At 32.7% G+C, this 15,722-nt stretch overlaps 1 protein-coding gene across 5 annotated transcripts in view; it reads right to left on the bottom strand.

Moving 5' to 3' along the window:
* The window catches only part of LOC143240423 (ubiquitin carboxyl-terminal hydrolase 9X-like), a 147,666-nt gene that overhangs the window by 117,465 nt on the left and 14,479 nt on the right, over window positions 1-15,722 (bottom strand). For all 5 annotated transcript variants that reach the window (XM_076482835.1, XM_076482838.1, XM_076482839.1 and 2 more), the window contains exons 2-4: window positions 13,811-14,034; window positions 4,233-4,431; window positions 935-1,047 (exon numbers count right to left, since the gene is read on the bottom strand). In XM_076482835.1, the coding sequence (XP_076338950.1) occupies window positions 935-1,047; window positions 4,233-4,431; window positions 13,811-13,915 (417 nt within the window). In that variant the 5' untranslated portion in view covers window positions 13,916-14,034. The remainder of the gene's footprint in view (window positions 1-934; window positions 1,048-4,232; window positions 4,432-13,810; window positions 14,035-15,722) is intronic.

Below are 15,722 nucleotides of genomic sequence, written 5' to 3'. Positions count from 1 at the left end.
TCACATTACTTGAATTCTTGATATTATCTTAATTGAGTATTGTTAAATCACTGCATTGCATAGTTTAGAGAAAATCTGAGGCTTCAGTTGAGCAACATATAAACAAAGGAGGCCAAGTGAGCTCATCTATGCAAACTCTGACAAAAAAGGAGAATTATTTAAAGTTTCAGATACAACTGTGGTAACCCACAGGATAGCTTAAGTAAATTATTCACTGATACTACTGTGATAACAGTAGAGAAAAATACTTTGTCTTGACAATTGGATTCTGAAGAAATTGAATCAATCTTAGAGGATGTTTCACAAGAAAAAGAACAATTTGGAGTTTTAGATGAAACTGTTATATCCTATAATAAGGGAATTATTTACTGATATTATCATGGCAAAAGTAAAAAAAAAATAATTTGTCTTGTGAATTGGATTGTAAAGTAATTGAGTTAACCAAAGTGAACTTTTGGCAAAAAAGAATTTAAAATTCAAGATAAAACTGATATCCTATATCATAAAGAATTTTTTTTTTACATATGTTTGACTTACTTTTAATATATTATTTTAAGATAAGTGGAGTGAGTACTGTCTATTTATTGTTGAATTTATTGCCAATGAATCATAGACAACTAATGTTGAAGAATCCTTATCGCACATATGCATAAAACCCTGACAAGGTATTTTATGAAAATATTAAATGTTTCTAGGACTAAAACATCAAAATAAATTTAAAAAATTTTTTTGTACAGACTGGATTTGTTGGCATCTTTCCTTGTATTTAAAATAAAAAATATATATATATATATATATATACACACACACACACACGTTTTTACATTTGTTTCAAGCTTAACAGGTATCAATTTCGTCCATAATTAAAGTTCCATAATAGCAGACAATATTCAACAATTCAGCTATGTCATTGATAAATTAACAATTCACTCACATGTATCTCAAATTTCCACCCACTCATTGCTTCATCTGTTAATATTTTTGTAAAGGATATTGTAAGACCATCTCTAAAGAATCTTTGGCAAGCTTCACTCCTGGTATCTAAGCCTATAAAATTAAAAAAAAAAAGTAACACATCATTATAAGCTTCTTACTTAAATTCTGATGCACCTCTAAATCCTTCTAAAAGTCAAAGTTTTGTTTAATACTATTTTTGAAGACGGGAAACTGTACCAAAAGTCTTACCTAAAAGATGTGTCAACTGTAATTGGCACCATGCTGGAAAAAGCATTTTTGTAATAAATTACTTTTAAATTTATTTTTAATATTTTACAAGTTTTACTGTTATGCAGAATAACAATAAATGAGGTCTTTTCTTCCAAGTTAAAATTAAACAAAAAGAAGAATAAAATGCAGCATGCTAAAATATAAACTATGATATACTTTGTTTTGTATTTCTACTTAATTTCACAAGAAAATAACCCAACAAATCCTACAATACTATAATTTCTTCTTCCATTTCTTTGTTGTTAGTTTTTGTTTCTGTTACAGTCAAAATGTATGGACAATTTGGGTTTTACAAACTATAATACAACAAAACAAGAAACCATATTACAATTAATATTCACAAACAAAAACTGACCACTGAAAAACTTCAAATGGATTAGTTTCTTTTTTTAGTGTTTGTAATTAGTCTGATATTGCTTTGCTCCTAAATGCTATATCAAGCAATACAAAACCAATCATCAGAATCATAAACGTTTTTTTTCTTGAATGGTTTTTATATTTTCTAGATTTTAATTATCACTACAACAGTTAAAGAGTGATGAAGAATTATTTTATTTCAAATACTTTCCATTACTTTAATAAAAAATAATCTCATGAAAAGTTACTAGGAATCTTTCACATAACAAAATAATCATTAAATCTTGTACCTCAGGATAACACAGCATAGCCAATAAACATAATTGACACATACTGAACCCAGATTATGACAATAAAATTTATAATATGATTATGGTTTACAATATTAAACACATGTATCCATCTAGCAGCTTCACAGCAAATACAATTGAACAACATAGCAAATTAAGATGATGATTTCAACTATAACAGTGATAACATCCTTGACTATAACAATGAAGGATACCACTAGAAATTAAATTACTGCATAAATAAAATAATTTTGTTTATGTCTTAAAAATTTTAAAAGATATAAAATTATAAACATTTAAAATGTACAAACTATGAAATCATACAGGCACTATAAGATGCAATAGTTTGTATTACTAAAACATTCATTTTTCACAAAACACTGCTCATCATATGAGCACTGAAAGGTATAAAAAACAAAACTAAAATCATCATTTGTTCTGTTCTAAGAGAAATAAAGTTATGAAAAAATGCAGATGCATACATATATTATCTGAAGAATATATAATAAAAGGTAAAGAAGGAACAAGAATAAACAAAGTTATCAAAATTGTAATGTTTTCAAACAAGACCCAAAATTCCAGCACTTCCAATTACTTGACTATTCTTCTTCAAGAGAACAAATTTTATTCAATTTTTGTTTCATACTTGTTACATTTATTAACATAAATTTCTGCAAATACCGGAAGTTTCAAACTACACTTTTGTCATTAGTTTTATGTACACTTATAATTATTGCTCATTCACATTTCTATGGAGATACATGCTGTTGTTTCAATTGTTTCTTCTTTTTACAAAGATGTTTCAATAAACCTTATTCCTTCATTTCTTGACTGAATGACTTGAAACTTGGTTTGTTTATACTTTGGTTCAATATGCCCAAAATAATTTTTCATTTATTTAAGTCATCTTAAAAATTTTATAGGATTAAAGATCAAACAACCAAAAAAATGTATATTTTCAACTCCTATGCAGTCATATGCACAGCAATCACGATGAAAATGGGCCCTAAAATTTTCATGTACCCAACATACTGACAAAAAAAGTTACATTTGTCCATTTTGAGCCTTCTTTGGATGATCAGAACTCATAGAAACCATAATTTTATAATTATTGGTCATTACTCAACTATATTTTGACCATTTTATATGAGATTTGGCACAAAGGTGCTTTTCTATCGGTCTCACACATTGACAAATTAAAATAGTGGACTTGCAAAATTTTTTTTAATTATTGCAGAGATGGGTTATGATACTACAAAAAAGCATAATTTTACAGTTTTATGGTAATTATTCTCCTACATTTTAGTAAATTTACATGGGAATTGATACACAAGATAGTTTGTTTTTTCATGTCCCCCCCTGCACACACACACAAACAAACAAAACTAAGATATACCCATTTTTTGGTCAAAAGATTAAATAAACCATATTGTTAGGCATTTTGATTAATTAAGTAATTGTTTAAACCATTTTATATAGGATTTAGTACAAGGAAACCTTTTTGCAAATCTCAAGCAGCAACAGTTTTCAATATTTCTGTCTTTTTCACAATTTGTTTGGTGTCAAAATTAGCCATGTTGGGATTGTATAACAGAAGCATTTTGCATTTATATACAAGTGTTGGCATCTTTAAATTTTGTACAGTAGTTTTTCTTCTTTTAAACCTCTGTAACAAGTATGTTTATAAAAAACTTTACTAAAACAATTAGTTATACAGTAAAAAGATATCTTCTTTCATAAAATCAAAATGTGAAACTTTGTCACATCAAAATTTCTGGTTTACTACTTCCTAATTTGTGTGTTTTTGGATCCTAACTTCTTCAAGTCTATTGAACCAATCTCAACCAACATTTGTGTGTAAACACAATGAACTATGATGAATGTCCTGAAGGAATCAAAAATTGAACTTAACCCTACTTTTATATATATATATATATATATATATATATATATCTTGTTGGTTATTTATTCCAAATTTCAATCTATCTTGGCAGGTTTACATTTTAGACAATAGTGAATATTCTGAAGAGATTCATGGTAAAAAATGAAAGTTGCTGGACTGTTTCTCAAAAACAAAAACATGCTTTTTTCACAGTCAGTGAGATGTGGGGTTTTCATGGGTGGAATCATCTCAAAAGTTTTATTTGTTGGAAGATGGAAAGCAAACTTCAAATGTTGCTTATGAAGAAGCTTTATTATAATTTTAATATTAGATAAAGATTATGTTTGAGTTACTACTTTGAAATAAATGATTGCTGTTAAAGTTACATTGTTTTAAATATTTAAAAGTTTAAATATTTCTCATCAATTGATGGGCATTTCAGCTTGTCCATCATAGTTTATAAAATTTTTGCATACCTTTTTTACACAAGTCAATAGATGCATCTAAAAGTATTTCTAATTCTCCTTTTGGTAGTACAGGAACCACCCACCGAGGTCTGTTTATCATCTCATCCAGTCGAGCTAACTCAGCATGAGGAAAGTCTGGCTCCTGTCCCTCCAACAACTTCTGGTTATCTGCATCTTGTTCTCCACTTGATTCAGTCTCTTCAGGTGGCTAAAAGTTGTTAACAAGAGTTCAAAATGGTCAAGTTAACAAGTGCAACAAATAATCTTTTTTTAACAATACAACAGCAAGTGAGCTGCATGTGTAACACTGATGTTTAATAGCTTAGCCAAAACATCTTCAAACTAAGAATAAATAGTAACAAAAAGTATACAGCCTGCTAGCTTTTAAATACAGGTATTTTAAAACACAATATTTGGAAAAAACTGCTATTCATGATGAAATGATCTACAGTTAACAGTCACAGTGTACTCACATAAAATCTGAAGCATGCAATTTAGATTTTATTTGGACTGTTAAAAGTAGATTTACACTAATGTTTTCTTTTCCTAAAGTTACAGTACACATGCATTTTTATTTTCTTGAGATACTATTCTATTTATTCTGAATTTATCATTGATTCTGTTCATGCCCAGGTTTCACCTTTCAACCTACTGACTGCTCATTTACCATACAGAACAGGGGTGGGCAGATTATTTTTCATAGTGGCCACACTATTAAAAAAAATTGATGGGGGTTTTAATCAACAAGTTTCATGAAATTTGGCTTAACATCTATGCTCAATGAGCAGTACAGCTCTGCCTCTAAACTTATGTCAGTAAGGCGAGATCTGTATCTAGACTTGAGAAAATCCAGCGTAGAAAATGTTGACTCACACACCCATGTGGATCCAAACATGGAAAATAATTTTGAAATTGTTATCTTTAACTTTGTCAAATTCTCATTTATCAGGATAGTGAGCTACATTTCTCCAATGGAAATTTTTGTTTACCTTTTATGTGTTCTACACTTTGCATCTTGTCTTCAAATCCACACTTATCCAAAATATGTAATTTCCTTATTAAAATTTCCCAAATCAAATTGAATTGAATCATGCAAAAATTCAAATATCAATTTCAAATTTTTAAATTTGGAGAAATGTGATTCAAATTTTTGAGATAGATTTTTGATCCAGTTTACATAGAGATCATCTTTAGCACCAGAGAAATCATAGTCATTATTATTTTCTAAAAAATTATTTAACTTTGCAAAATGTGTCAAATCATTCTTTTGTAATTGTTCTGCAAAAAGGTTTAACTTAAATTGAAATTCATGAACAGACTGTGATTGCTCGCTTATTATTTTACTTCTTCCCTGAAGCTTCCTATTCAAATTATTTAAAAATGAGTCACACTGCCATGACAAAGTTTCAATTTTAGGGAAATTTTCAATTCTTTTTTTCAACAAGATGCTCTTTTATTTGAAGAAATAAGGATGTAATTCATTCCAAGACTTTTCCTCAACTCACAATCTTACATTTGCAAAATCAGCAAGATCATCAAAGATCTTCAAAGATTCAACAAACTGTCAATGGATGAGAGAGCTTACACTTCTAATATAATTCACAATTTTTACAACAATGTCTGTCAAATTTTTCAATTCATCACTTTTAGATAACTAGCACATAAATTTTCCAAATGCAAAATACAATGGAAAGATGGCAGCGTGGACTTTCCATTATTTCAATTAAAATGCTGCTTCAAAAGAGAAACAAATCATAATTTTGCTGCTCTAGTCATGGCAGGAGCCCAATCTGTTGTGACAGAAACCAATGTTTTAAAATTCAGATTGAATTTTTCGACATTTCAAGCAATTTTTCAAATATGTTTTCCCCATATGTTCAATCTCATAATCCACAAAAGGCCAAGCATTTCTTCCCTCACTTGAAAATTTGAAGTTACATATCAAACCCAAAATATCAACAGTGCAGTGTCATTAACACTTGTTGACTTATCTAGAGCTAAAGAAAAATACAAACAGTGTTTTTGTTGTTCAAGCAACTGATTTTCTATGTCTTTCACTGACTCTAGCATTCTGCAGACAATTGTTCTTTGACTTAATTGTAAATTATTTACCTTTTGAAGAATATCTTATTTTTGAATCATAATTCTCCAAGAGAGTTTCAATGATCACAATCAATATTTCTTTTACTAGTTCAGCATCAGAAAATAATTTTTTTTTTTTGAGCTAGAATCCAAGCTACTTTAGAGCTAGCTAATGTAACTAGTTCTATCGATGATAAAAATTATTTTTAGGCCTCCCTTTTGTTCATGAAAATGTGCTTTCAGATAACCGATTTCATTCATACGATTTTTGCTATCAACTGGAAATTTTTCATTAAATTTGTTGTGAAACTTGTTAGTGTTGCTTAAGGTCATATACTTTATTATTCCTAAAACCTTTGTTACTCAAAAGACACACTAGCTTATTATTTGCTTCAATCACTGCAAATTTCAACTCCCAACTTTCATCAAATTCTTGTTTCATGTTTTTCCAGTCATGCACCATTCTCTTTTTGGCAGTAATACAAGAATCAATTAAATCATCTTTATTTTCTCAGTGTTCACCATCATATGGATTCTGTTGTTTTTGAATTATCCACTTATCTATATTATGGGATTAAAAACAAAGCATATTTAAACACTTGAAAGTCACACAATAAAAATATGTTTGCAAGTGCATGTAAAACAATGCAGATGACTTGACAGCAAACATCTAAACCAGACAAACGTTACAAAATAGACAGAGTCTGTGGCAGTGATGAAGCGTGCAACATTAGGGATGATGCCAGGCAGTGCAGTTGCCGATTAACAAATTTGCGATAAGAATAATAAATGATAGAAAAAATGTATTCCTGAACTTGAGCTGGCCACAACTGTGCTATCCTACTAGCCACATGTGGCCAGTGGCCATGGAGTTGCCCACCCCTGGTACAGGATATGGTCTGCCTCTGGCAGTTGAATGTAAGTGTGCTGTATATAGTGTATGGTTAACAAAAATTCTGTGCACATTTAAAGCAGCTGCAATCAAAGGATTAAACTGGTTCCATTCTACCTTTGTTTTATTGTGAAGTCTCTAGTACATAAATACATGTTCTGCCTGGGAATATATTACTGTAATAGAGCACACAATACAAGGATGTTAACAAAAGTGTCCTTCAATAAAAGTTCAGGTGATATCCAGAGGCTATGACTTCATTTATATTACTCTGGGTAAATAACTTCTTGCAAAGTATGGAACATTGGATTTAGTCATTCTGGTACATGGATTCATCTTGAATAGTTCAAGTAGAAGAAATAATTCTATGTTATTCATAGAAGCAAGGGCACACGTTGTTTGTGTTTTATAACAGTTACAATAAAGTTTGTTCATTTTGTGTTTCACTTTGTATGCAGTCTTTATTTTGTTCATTTTCTCAGAGACTGGGATAGTAACAAGCCATGGTTGGATGGGTATTTGGGAGGAGAAGATATAGTACTCCAATGTATACAAGTGATATTCTGGGATTCACTATTAAAGTCAAGTGCACAGATGCCATGTAATTGGTTTACAGAGCCCATGAAACAGACTACTTTCTTTCCAAGTGGGTATGATGTCCCAGTGTTGTTCTGCAATTACAGACAATCAATTATCAAGATGAATACTGTGATAGTCATTGACACAGTGCACAAAGTGAAAGTAAAAAAGGATACCTCTGAAAGTTAACACACAGACATCAATGCCTTAGAGTTTGCTGAGGATTGTGCAAATAGTCTAGACTCAACACAGCAACAGCTATGTGACCTGTTGGCAGCATTAAAGTACTATGGATGTTAAAGGATGGAATTATACAGACTTCAGAGGGAGCTTAGTTATATTCAGACTATCAGAAAGAAATAACGTACAACCAGGTTCTGCATTGACTCTAGGCGAGCATGATAACTCACACTAATAACTTTCCATTACCATTAACAGAAGAATGTCTGGATGAAAAGGAAGGAGTGCTATCATTCAATACATTACCTGACAACTAAATATTAGCATATCAAAACTGGATGACTTAAGTAACCTAAAACTGTTTTCAGCATGAGAGATGGCTTATGTAACACACCTCCTACTTTCAAAAGGTTAATGAAGAATACACTGAAAGGAATGCAATGAGAGAGGCATCTGATCTTAATCAGCCATATCATAGCTTTTTTGGTCATGTGTTCTAGTCCATGGCTGAAAATCTTAAAATTGAATTTCAGCAAATAAAAAAGCAGGCTTGAACCTTGACCTGGAAAATGTGCGTGGAAATAGAATTCTTTGGACATATTGTTAATAGAGATGGAATCTATCCTGCTGAAACAGCAGAAATGCAAGGCTAGTCTCAATCTATAACCAAATGAGAAGTATGCCATTTTGTTGGTCCTGCATCATGTTATTGATGGTTTGTGGCAAACTTTTCCAAAACTGCCTTATGATTAACTGTTCTCATGATAAGCACATGCTTCAGATGGAGTAAGGAATAAATGCAAGCATTCTAATCCCTCAAATGTACTTTAGTAGCAGTACCAGTGTTGGTGCAAATTCCTTTTAGACACCAGCACCAGTTATACTGGAACCACATGTGTATCCCAGTTGTAGAACAAAGTATTGTGTAGTAACTTATGCTAAAGTATGGAAAAGAGAACATGATTACAATCTTTTTGTTATGTTATAGCATTTATTTTGAACTTATAATTTATATCACATTTGATATAATTTGATATGATATAAATTTGTAGGTTTGATATCACATATGGAGGAGAAAGTCATTGCATTAATTTCATTTAAGCTACTTTTGTTCCCATTTTATTCTCCAGTAAATATTATATTTCTATAATTAAAATATATTTTCATTAGGTATTTACTTCCTTTCACATGTATAGTTATTTTTGTGCTGCCCTCTGTACGTACAAATATTTTTGCATGCCTCAAGTCTTAAACTTCCATCTACCCAGTGATCAACCTGGTTCACTTTTATCTTGCATATAAATGCTCCAACAATCCTTCCTAACACACGACTCCCTCTATTTGATTTTACCAAATTATCACTTTGAGATTAGGCAAAAAAAGAAGTACTAGTTTTTAGTGGGGAGAAAGGGCAGGAATTGTAAGAGAAAATATTAACTTACTAGAAGAAAAAATTTTAAAGTAGGAAAATAATAGCACATGACACAGTACCTTACCACTGCCATATGTACTGCAAGAATCCCCCATTGAATAAGCAGAGAGACCTGAAGGAATAGAAAGTAGTATCCTTCAAAAGCATCTGAAGAACATCCATGAAGTCTAATCCCCATTAGGAAAGGAACACACATGTGAGACTGCACCACTTCTGTACTAGGTATATTCTGCACCCAGTAAAAAAATAAGTGTTACAGGGACAGAAAGTGGGAGTAACACAACTAAAAAGGACAGAGAAGTTTAACATGAGAGTGATAACCTTCACCCTAAACATCATCATCCTCTGGATAGGACTGCACAGAAACTGGAGTGCATGTGTGCACAACATCAATCTTTGGGACCCACTGCACAAAGTTGGAGATGATGAGACAAAACTTTTAATTTGGGTCAGGATGAGGAAATAGAACCAAACACTTGTGAGGATTTATGTTGATTGGTCCAGCTCTAATCCAAAACCCCACTCACTGGGAACTGACATCCAGGTGATGGTAAAATGAGAGATCCCAATTGGAAGGATGAGCTGCAATGTGACAGATCTACTTGAAACCAACATCATTATTTGAATATGACTGGACAAAGGTTAAACAAAAACATCAACCTCTGGGGCCCACCATATAGAAGTGGAAGGCATGATTGGAGGATTGACTCCCAACTACACCAGCATAACACCACCACCATCTACTCTCTACTAAATGGAAGTGATCATATTCAGAAGGATTCCTCTATGGGCCATCACCCCAGTGGCTCAGATCATGCAAGTAGCAAGAATTATCCTGCAGAGAAATGTTGCCAGGAGATTGAAAGGTAGGAATTAGAACCATGGAAGAATGCTGTACAGGCAATGTAACAATGAATAATATTTACAGAAATAGAAATTTATCCAGATCAGACTAAAAGTATGAAACAGATGAAAATAAAACCTGGAAGGAAAAAATTTCCCTTACAAGCTATCGAAGTATTGGGCAGAAAAGATCAATTTGGATAAAGGAAAATGTGTAATGAAACCAAATATGTGAATGTCAATAACAAATATAATCAAACTGATGATGTCTATGGGTAAAAAGGAGCAGGAAATAATTTTTAGGAGATACATAAAACATGGAATATAAAAACAAAAATTCAAAGTGTAGAACAGTGAAGAACAATAGTAACATTCCAATCCAGTCTTGTGTATGTATTTTGAAATAATGCAGTGAAGAGAAATGGTAGCAGAGGAAAATACCAAACAAAATAGGGAAAAATTAAAAGTGTTGGATAAGGCTACTCAATAACAGGCTATGGAAAAAACAAATGCTCCATGATCAAACTGCCAGGTGAGAATATCCATAAGACAACAAACAGTGGGTTGAGACTGAGAAAATCCAAAATCAATGACTATCAATGTAAATGGAGTGTCTACCACCATTAAACTACGAGAGAGGAAGAGTGAATTGTTCATGGTACAAAGAAATAAACATGCAAAGACAATGCCAGGAACCAGATAAATGAAAGGTGTGAAGGGTAGGATAAAGTACTGGTAACTGAGGTTGACTGAGTTGGGTTGAAGTGAGAGGAAGAAGCAAAAGTAGTATTATAGAGCTAAGTAAGATGAGAAAACCAAGGTAGCATTGGCCAGTAATAAGCAATCAGAAGGATCTGACATGGAGTGGCATAGATGATCTAAATAACCTGGAGAAGGAGTCAGATGGGAAGTTAAACATAAGAGTACTGATTGGTCCAGTCTTGATATGGATCAACTAAATTCAGGGTCTAAGGCTGAGGAACTGGAGAAAAAAAAAAAGGTAACTTGGTGTTGAGGAAAGTGTCGAAAGTATCCAGATGAGGAGTACTCCATCAGTTGCACAGAAACTTGAAAACTTGAGGATCAAAAAATAACTCTTGTGGGATAAACCTGATTAGGTCTTGAAAAACAATTCACTACAAAGTCAAAAACACTTGAAGCATGACATTCAACCATACTTATATCCCAATAAAAAGAGTTCTAATGTTTGACTGCAAAGGGAACAAATGAGTGACCCCCTTTGGGATTGATATAGGCCACAAGGTGGAATTTGGAATTTTCTGAATGGATTGGGATGCATATTCCGTACCAGATGAAAACAAAAATGATCTAAAACACATCATATCGCTAAAAGTTCCAAGATATTAACATGGTAAGACTTTTCAAAGTGGATCCATTGTCTAAAAGCCTCCGACTGATTGATTTATATCCCCAACCTTAGAGAAAAGCATTTGTAAACAGATGCAAACTTGGACAAGGTGGAGAAAGCAGTACTTCTGTCATCATGTTGCCCTTCTTGAACCACTAATGCAAATCATTTGTAAGGTAAGGAGGAAGAGTAATTTGGGAGATGAAAGAATTGCAAGAATGATTCAATTAGTCATGTAGAGTCCACTGAAGAGAATGCATAAGTGTCCAACCAAAAGAGTTAAGGGTCCATAGAAGCCCATGGACTTGAAAGCAATTAAACCTCATTCATTTGTAGAAATAGAAGGAGCAGCAAGTGTATAGAGAACTGAAAGTTCCATCAAATAGAGATGTAATGGAAAAGGTTAGGGCCCAACAGAGGTGGGTGTTGAAAAATACATCCAAGTGGATAAGATACTGGGTAGACAACAGGAAAGACTTCTTCAGCTTGAGAATCCAACCAACACAAGTTGCTTCTGTAAGTATCAGATGTATGTGTTGAAAAGACTCCAGTGTGGAATAAGCTAACAGAAGCCAGCTGTCCATGAAGTGGTGTAAACACAATCCTCAACCACACATAAATACAGCAAAGGCCTAGATAACCTAAAGTAGATATTATAGTAGAAGCTCAAAAGGTTAGGCACAAAACTGAAGCACAGCCCTATTGTGGACAAATTGTTGACAGTGTCACAACATATGAGAAATAGGAATATGGAGATAAGCAATCAAGATGTCTATTTTGTCCTCCAAAGTCTTGGAGAAAAACAAAACAGGAATATGAGAAATAACTCCATGGTAAAGTAAAGAAGATCCAGAAATTGACTGAGGCAAGAGAGGGTGATCACAAAATGCCATCCCCAGTTTCCTTGGGAATGACATAATGCCTGGAGTAAAAACCTGAATAAGGCTGAATGACAGGCTTGATAGCTCTCTGAAAGAGACAGAACAGTCTGCAGAACCTTGGAGAGATGCTGACCAGTAGCAGGATCCCCACATAACAGGAAGTCAGTCAGTATAGGAGACAGTAGGGGAGGGAAAGGAAATGGATGAAGAGTCTTTCTGACAAAAGTTGAATCATACAAGAATCAGTAGTGAATTCCCACCATAAGGGTACAAAATTGACCAAAGATGCCCCCAATGGACCAGAAAACACCAGTCAACCAAAAAATAATAATTAATGCAAATCACTACTTTGCAATTAAAAATTAAATGAAAACATTAAATGCACAACTGAAATATGTCTGCACTGTCTAATGAGAAGTGACAGATAAGCAAAATCAAATAGGAATTGCATGCTTCAAGAGGGTGTGTCATACTCCTATTAGTTGAGTTGCATGATTATTTACTTTCAAGACACAATGAACCACATTGATCATGGGGTACATATAAATTCAAAGCTTGCATGCACAGAGGAAAGCACTGAACAAGAACAGCCATAAATGTGAGAAGTACGATGCCACACCAGTATTGCTATAAGATTGTACACTATGCAAGGATGTCAACAGCTGTATCTTTCAATGGAAATTCAAATGACATCTGTAGATTACAGCTTCACTTATGTTTGAATGATAATCAGTACTCACGTGGATAATGCTAGCTGCTCAGGGTAAATATATTTCTTTTGAAGGAATCTTGGAATTAGTTAGTCAAGTACATAGGTTCAGTTTCAATAATTGAAAATAGAGGATCCCAGTAGAAGTGTTTGTCTTATGTAAGTGAGAGCAAACCATCAAATGTTTGTATTTTTATATCTGTTATAATATTGTTGTTTTGTTTTTCCTCAGTTGTATAAAAGAGACAGAACACATAGTTTTGGGATCAATCACATTGTCTCTTTTATTTTGTGTTAATAACTTTGTAACTCAGACATTTAGCACTGCTTCCTAATCAGCATCTTTAACTTTCCTATTATTAAGCACTTATTTAATTGCTCTAGTATTTAATTAAGTTTTACCTATATTTACCACATAATAAAAAAAATCCATTTGCTTACCAATACTTTTTTAAATTAAAAACAAAGAGCTTGATATTTAAAAAATGTCCAAAGAGAGTCATACATTTTAACTAAATTCTACACGTGCTGTTTCATGTTATAAGCAATGTTCATGAACATTAAGAATTCAGAATCATTACTAATGGTCAAATTAAATAATACTTAAAAAACATACTTACAGAATAAAGAGGAGAGTCTGTTGTGGTCTGGGGTGATTGAACAGGGTTATTATCTTGAGGGGAATCTCCCCCACCTCCTTGGTCCTCTTGCATGACTAGAGTCATGCTTCTTCACAACTTAAGGAACTTCAAAGTTTGTGTATTGAAGGTTAATTCAAACAGCTGTATTTGAAACATGTACAATATGCCTACAAAATGTCACTGTTTTCAAGAGAGAGAGAGAGCTGAAAGTAAATATTAAAATTATATCAGTATTGTGTGTTAACTCAACTGAAGCTTTAAATACAAAATAATTAACCTTCTCCATCATTAAAACCATTAACTACATGACTTGTAATTTTACCTGCACATGCAACTATACAAGCAAGACAATAAAAAAAGTCTACAGTTTCAAGGCCATGAGCAAGAATGTTGGACATTACATGGGACTGAAGTATGCTAACATGCATTTATTTTACTATCTCACTTATCTGTATCCATAAAATCCTCACCTAATACTTGATTTAGGCTGCATTACAGAATCTACTTGCATACAATGTCAAGCACCTTCTGTTTGTTGGCCCTACCAGCCATACAAGTTAAATCAAACACTAGATAAATTATAGATTTTTTAAGCATACATTGCTGTAGCTGCACAAATACTGTACAAATTAACATCTTTGTCAATAATATATTAATACCCTGTAATATATTGAATTTGATTAAAAATGGCTTAGTATGAAATAAAGTATGGAATAAGAAAGCCTTTTTGTGTACTCATGTTCACATAAATGTATTTCACTGACTAATGTGTATATACAAAACATAATGTAAAATTTAGAGATGTAATAATGTTTTCACAGTAAAATGTGTGTTTCATGTTTTACACTTATTATTTTTTGGCCCTCTAAGATTAACTTTCAAGATTAACTTTTCACAGACCCATAGTTTTTATAGACTCTAGGCACTGTAACTAATAAAGAATTTGGCCCTGTCTGCATACACCACACACTTAGTTTGTTTGTTTTTTAATTTCGCACAAAGCTACTCGAGGGCTATCTGTGCTAGCTGTCCCTAATTTAGCAGTGTAAGACTAGAGAGAAGGCAGCAAGTCACCACCACCCACTGCCAACTCTTGGACTACTCTTTTACCAAAGAATAGTGGGATTGACCGTCACATTATAACGCCCCCACGGCTAAAAGGGTGAGCACATTTGGCGAGACAGGGATGCGAACCCACGACCCTCAGATTACGAGTCGCTTTGGCCATGTATTAACACACTTGGCCATGCTGGGCCCACACACTTAGTTCTTGCGCTTGTGTTTCATAGTAAATTAAAGCAAGCTTCTCGTGAAAACAATTTAATATAAACTCTTGTAAATATACTTTACAGATGGTCCTTATACAAGACAAACTCCATCTTTTTCAGTCTAAACTGAAAATCAATTGAACAAAAGTTCATAGCAAATGGTAAGAAATAAAAATTTGTTTGCACAATTAAAAACTTAAATTTGATAATAATGCACTAGTTCACATCAGAAAAATATCTGTGCTTATTTGAATAATGTGATAATACAATTAACTTCTATATAAATTTCAGATTTTAGTATGATTTTACTGAATAAAAAATGAATTCTTAAACCTACTATATTATCTATAAAAAACACTGCAATTCCATTTACCTGACCACCCCAAGTGAAATGGCACCAACCATTAGTTTTATTGGTAGGTTCTAAACATGTCAAAAAAAAAAAAGTTGCTCCCCCCCTGACAATAAGAGTGCAACTGGAATCTCCTTATGTGACCTTGTGTAAAATGCATATCATAACTGTCCTACCTGTTCTTACTGTTATAACGTCCACTTACTGTGTCAGTCACAGATGTTTTCACATCCATACTTGCTGTACCAATTTAGAAAAACAACCACTGTGT

The sequence above is a fragment of the Tachypleus tridentatus genome, chromosome 13, assembly GCF_004210375.1.
Source record: "Tachypleus tridentatus isolate NWPU-2018 chromosome 13, ASM421037v1, whole genome shotgun sequence".
NCBI classification, from domain to species: Eukaryota; Metazoa; Arthropoda; class Merostomata; order Xiphosura; family Limulidae; genus Tachypleus; species Tachypleus tridentatus.
The sequence above is the reverse complement of the archived record's forward strand: the minus strand, read 5'-3'. Positions and strand labels throughout refer to the sequence as shown.